This window comes from Aptenodytes forsteri, unplaced genomic scaffold (genome assembly GCF_000699145.1).
Source record: "Aptenodytes forsteri isolate BGI_AS27 unplaced genomic scaffold, ASM69914v1 Scaffold193, whole genome shotgun sequence".
NCBI classification, from domain to species: Eukaryota; Metazoa; Chordata; class Aves; order Sphenisciformes; family Spheniscidae; genus Aptenodytes; species Aptenodytes forsteri.
The window spans coordinates 11,233,939-11,239,435 of record NW_008795405.1 but is presented as its reverse complement, the minus strand read 5'-3'; the positions used below and the strand labels follow the sequence as shown (position 1 = coordinate 11,239,435).

At 39.0% G+C, this 5,497-nt stretch overlaps 1 protein-coding gene across 1 annotated transcript in view; it reads right to left on the bottom strand.

Moving 5' to 3' along the window:
• Positions 1–1,057: 1,057 nt before the first annotated feature.
• UNC79 (unc-79 homolog (C. elegans)) overlaps positions 1,058–5,497 on the bottom strand; it is a 124,491-nt gene continuing 120,051 nt past the window's right edge. The window contains exons 49-50 of the mRNA XM_019472480.1: positions 1,977–2,018; positions 1,058–1,258 (exon numbers count right to left, since the gene is read on the bottom strand). Of these exons, the coding sequence (XP_019328025.1) occupies positions 1,058–1,258; positions 1,977–2,018 (243 nt within the window). The remainder of the gene's footprint in view (positions 1,259–1,976; positions 2,019–5,497) is intronic.

Below are 5,497 nucleotides of genomic sequence, written 5' to 3'. Positions count from 1 at the left end.
AGGTTTTATGTAAAATCCGCTGAATTAATTGAGTCTCCTTAGATTCCAATGGGCTTTGACTGATTCCCTTAATGATATTAAAATCCATCTGTTATTAAACATCATGTTTAATACAATCATATGCAAATGCTGTGATTTGTAAATATCACTATGTAAAAGCTCAGGTCCACTCATGCTCCTCTTGAAGTCTGCAATAAGACACCAATAAGAATAGGTCTGGGATATCCATTTTTAATTGCACTGTATACAAGTATTGACAGAAGAATACAATACAGTAGTCACAAAATTAAAGAGGCTTCTATGAAACCTACAAAGAAGAGCAGCACGGAATCAATGAAGTAAAAGCAGTATTTCAAAAAATAATAAATCAGACTTGGCAGTTTTGGAAAACAGTACTGAAGAAAAAGACAAATGAATTGGCACAGTTTAACAACCTAATTTCTAAGTGCACTTTATAATAACTCTCCTTACAAGCTGCTGTTTTCCCAGAAGATGACAAAAAGCCTCATTTGAACATCACTGTTTTATAGTGACAGGTTTTATTGCACTGCCAGCTGTGAATCTAAAAAAAAAAGACACACAACCCCAAAACTCCTATAAAGGTTCCTAAAAACCCTGTTTTTCTTTTGTTATCATCAAAAAATAGCAACATAGCACTTCCATATGTTTGTGAATACCCACAATTCTATTTTTAAAAAAAATAGAAGTTAAAGAAAAGTGATTTTTGTCTTAGCTTCAAAAATAAAGAAACATTTAAGAACAAGATATTTCAATGGTCAGAGAGATATGTACAATGTGATAGATTTGAGTCCAATCCTGCAAACACATGTTCATGAATGCAGACTTGAGAACCTGTTGATCCTGAGTAAGTGTAATTAAAGACTGGCAGGATCAGGCTCCTAGCTTCACCCATTATAAGCTTTTCCACAATCTGTCCCAGGCTAAAAAGTATAGATACAGTATATACTTTGTATACTGATTTATACAAAAGGTCTTTTACAGCTCTAACCCTGTTATTGCTAGGCTAAAAATGAACATTTGGAACAAATTACAAGAATCATAAAGGATAAAATTGAGATGCAGCTTCCGACGACTGAATTTCCACTTGAGCCATTTTAAATTGGGTACACTGTAGCCATTTGCGGAGCACAGATGAGCTATTGCTCATTTGTCCTGACCCCTGTAACATCCTTAGGCTGTGATGATTGACATTGCTCTGGATGGCTTGGAGGCGTAGCTGGAGTCCAGCAGATAAATGCTGTTGAAACAATGCAAAACATTCAGTTTCTTTTCTTTAATACATACATTAATACAGCACTGTGAAAAGTAGTGGTTGCTGGCCAGGGAAAATTCCTCCACTGTCCCAATGTCACATTTCTTTCTTCCACATCCTGCACTGTAGCGTTGCCATGAAAGGCAAACGTGCTTATAGAAACAACTCCATACTGAGACCAACTCCAACACTTTTATTCTCATCACCAAAATTCTCTTGACTGGCAAACCACACTGATCCACCTTGCTCTCTCTTACAAACAGGGCCAGCTGGCACAGTTTTACCCAAGCAAACAGGCCCACAATATCTGCTATAGAACCAAAATCCATCTCCTGGGTCAAGAATCCCAATCCTGATTTGTCAGGGGACTCTCAAGCCTAAGACATCAAGAAAACCACAGCTCAGGGACCAACCAATCTCAGTAAACAGGGAGGAAAAGCCCTGCCAAACCACCTGGTTAGAGGAAAGTCTTTCAGAAGGGAAAGGGAGAGCAGTACTGATTAGAGGGCAAGTATCTTAGCTGATGATGCTCTGTGTATGCTCTCACCTGAGACCTTAGTGCTGTGCCATCCAGTGCATCTGGATACGCTACAATAATCTATTTTCAGAGAGTTTGGAGACCACATCTAGTGATCTTACTTCCAGAATTTACAGAAATGTGTAACACTAAGAATAAAAGGATAAGGTACTGGAAACAACTTACCTTTAGATTTGACTGTATCATTGGCAACCACATTGGTATGAGCTGTAAGAAGAGAGGTATATTTTGTTATTATACAAGTGACTGTAAATATGCTCCAGTTACTGTGAGATAGAGAAGGGTATATCTAATGCATTTAGCTGTCCAAATGGACATAGCCTGAACCACAAATCTGAAAATGTTTTTTTTTTAAATGATACATATGTTTTGGGGCAGGTAACTCTCAGAGGTAAAGAAGCCAGCTTCCCTTGTTTGTAGCTTGATGAATCACCAGTAGCAATTACCAATATCCTATTTAAGGCAACGATGACAGTACAGAATAAAAACTTGTTAAAGGAAATCACTTCTTATTTTCCTTGTGAGTGTTTTTCTTTATGTGCAGGTGAGCAATACTGGAATAAATACAGTAAACATTCTGCATGGCGAGGTATACATCAAGAACTGAAAAAACATGCAGCAGAAGTTCCTAATAATAGGCCAGATATTTAAATGGTAACCAGCATTTTATAAGCCAGTAGTCACATCAGTGCTTCACTGCAGAATGTGACCTGTAGGCCTGGGAGCACAGGTGAAAACTAACTATCCAGAATGACAAGGCAAGGAGGTCTGAGAATCTGTCACCCATGACTGGATTGATGTATTTCAGTCTCCTGCTCTTCAGAGAACTTTTATTTCTGAGTAAGTATAACATGACAAGCTTATGAAAGACAGAGAGGCATTTCTAACAAAAGTATTCATGTTCTCCAATATTAATTTAACCACTGAGGTTATTGTTCTAAAATGTTCCTCCAAATGGCATTAAAATTTGCAATTTGCCAATTATGCTACCGTGACCTGCAAGTTAAACCTAATCACTATTGACAACATTAGATAAACTGCTGTTTCCCTTGTGCAAGGAACGATAATTGTTTCAATTTCAGTGCTGTTTTGCTGGAGAATCATATGCAGCTGTCAGGACTGATTTTTTAGTCTACCACATGAAGAACCATATTCAAACATCAGCATTTACAGATAGATGAATGCCAAAACAGCTGGAATGCAGCCAGATGCAGCAGACATGCGAGTTCTGTACATCCTTCCGTGGGCTCTCACACTAATGCAGTGCTTAATAAGATCCAGTGACCGCCAAGTCCTGATGTGTTTTTTGGAGAGGACAGAACAGGTAAGCATACTGAGAAGCCATGCTCCACGCCTCACTGCCATCAACAAAACGTCACCGAAAATTTCACCCAGCGTTAATGAAGTTCCTATGGAGCTAGCCAGTGGTGATAGGACTGGTGTCAGAAGGATGTCAAACAAGGAGGGAAGCTAGGCAGAAAACTCAGGGTACCCCTTTGCACCTGAACCAATTCACTGGACATCTTTTACAGTCAGCTGAGGGAATCAAGCACTTCTCATATCCAGTTCATCTTGTCCCAAAGCAGGTATCTAAAAATAGATCAAGATGAATCATGTCCAAAAATACTTGTTTATCTCCACTGACTATAAAGGGCACTCACAAACTAGCTCATACTGATATCTACATTGTAGAGGTCTAAGGTTAGATACAGATCATCGTCCTCCAGCGCCACTTCTGTCTTCCAGGGTCTGGACACATTTAGGGAAACAAAACATTCTGCTGCAGGCACAAGCAAGCAAACCCTCCATTCCTACAGCTGCCAGTTAGATAAATGAGACAAGAAGACATTTTTATTGAAGCACTTGAGTTTATTGCCTAATCCCCAGCCAGCCTTTTCTTCACAAAGGAAGAATATATAAAGCTAGTTAGAAAGAACAGCTAGAAGAATAGACTGCTGTCAGACACTGTCAATTTTTTCTTGATATTTTCAACAGAATTATGTTGATTCCAGTACAAGTTTTGATGGAAACCAGGCTGGAGAACAGGTTGGTCACTGTGCTTTTCTGGCTCCCCAAATCTGCTGCCTGCCCAGTTCTCTGGAATTCTACCCAGCAGCTGCTAGAGCTGCCTAAAACCCCTGGGTCTCTGGAAGAGACATTGTGGTTTGCTGAGCTGCTCCCCTCACTACTGCAGGCTCCCAAATTCCTCAGACATACATCTGATGGTCAGACAGAGAGCTGTGATCAGCAAGGAGCTGGTCTCCATCATCAATGGCTGTCCTGAGAGGGGTAGTTTCCCAGTTCCTTTGACACAGAAAAACAGGAGGAAAGCTGAACACTTTCATTTCAGCCCTCCTAAAGCAGAATGCTTCCCCTCAGAGGAAAATATAATGAATTAAATATATATGTGGGTATGTGTGCATCTGCGTAAATGTGTGTGTGTGTGTATATATATCTCTCTCACTCCAACTTAGAAAGAAAAGTAAATACATAATGGTTGAAATGTTTTCACAGGAAAGAAACTTCGTTTTCCTCACCAGATGTGTAAAGATAGTCTAACATCAGATCCAAAAAATATCCTCTGAGAATACAGAGATTGGCTCAAAGACTATAGGAAGCAATCAAGACATGTCTCAATGCTATCAGTATGAGTTTAATTTAATAGCAAAGGCCAACACAGTACCAGGAGGAGGAAACCTCATAGCACCAACACAAGGAGGAGAGGAAGGAGTGCTTATCTCAGGCTTTCAGTGAAGGAGAGCTGAATTGTTTACGTCGTCTCTTGTTTTAGGACATATTTTCCCCTCACTTGTCATACAGAAAATGGCCACCTAAGATAGCTATCCCATAAACCGCCTGGAATCATGTGACATGTACCTTCTTCTCATTGCGGTGCATTAAAAATGTGTGTGTTGGATCATACAATGACTTCATTAACAAATGATTCCACCTGATTCCTTAGGTGGAATAAAAGACACAGTAAATATAATTATATGAATGATAACTGGGCAGGATTTATCAGTGCTACTGTGCTCAGTTCCAAGAGGAAGTCATTGGGAATTGTTAATTTTGCTGAATGAATCTCCGAAAGAGTGTTAAGAATGTTCTGTTTAAAAAAATCTCTCACTACACTATATCCTTTCCTTCAGTGAAAACTAAACCTTGTCTCAAAGGCTTGTATCTAAAATAAAAGGAAAAAAAAAGCAGCTTTAAAGCACAGGATAAAATTGTTTCATTATCAAAGGCAGGGCAATAAAAGATTGTCTAGAATAAAACAAGCTACCAAAAAACTGCCCAGTCAACTAATATTCAAAGAATCATCATCCTTGCTGGCTTCTGAAGTAGGAGTAACAAAGTTCAGATCTTCTTCACAGCCACTGAATAAGAGACAGTCTCAAAGTTGATCTTTTTTTTAATTATAGAGACGCCACTCACTTACTGGTTCCTGTGTGAATAAGCTTTAAGCTTCTGCCTCTTTGAAGGACTTCAAACATTACAGTAAGTCTTTCCCCAGATCATGACACTTACTTTTCAGATCTACAATAAATATTTTTATAATTAGTTTGCTTTGAAAACATTAGTAACCTGGGACTACGAATCCTATAATACTATTATCATAGAATAGCTTGGGTTGGAAGGGACCTTTAAAGATCATCTAGTCCAACCCCCCTGCCGTAGGCAGGGGC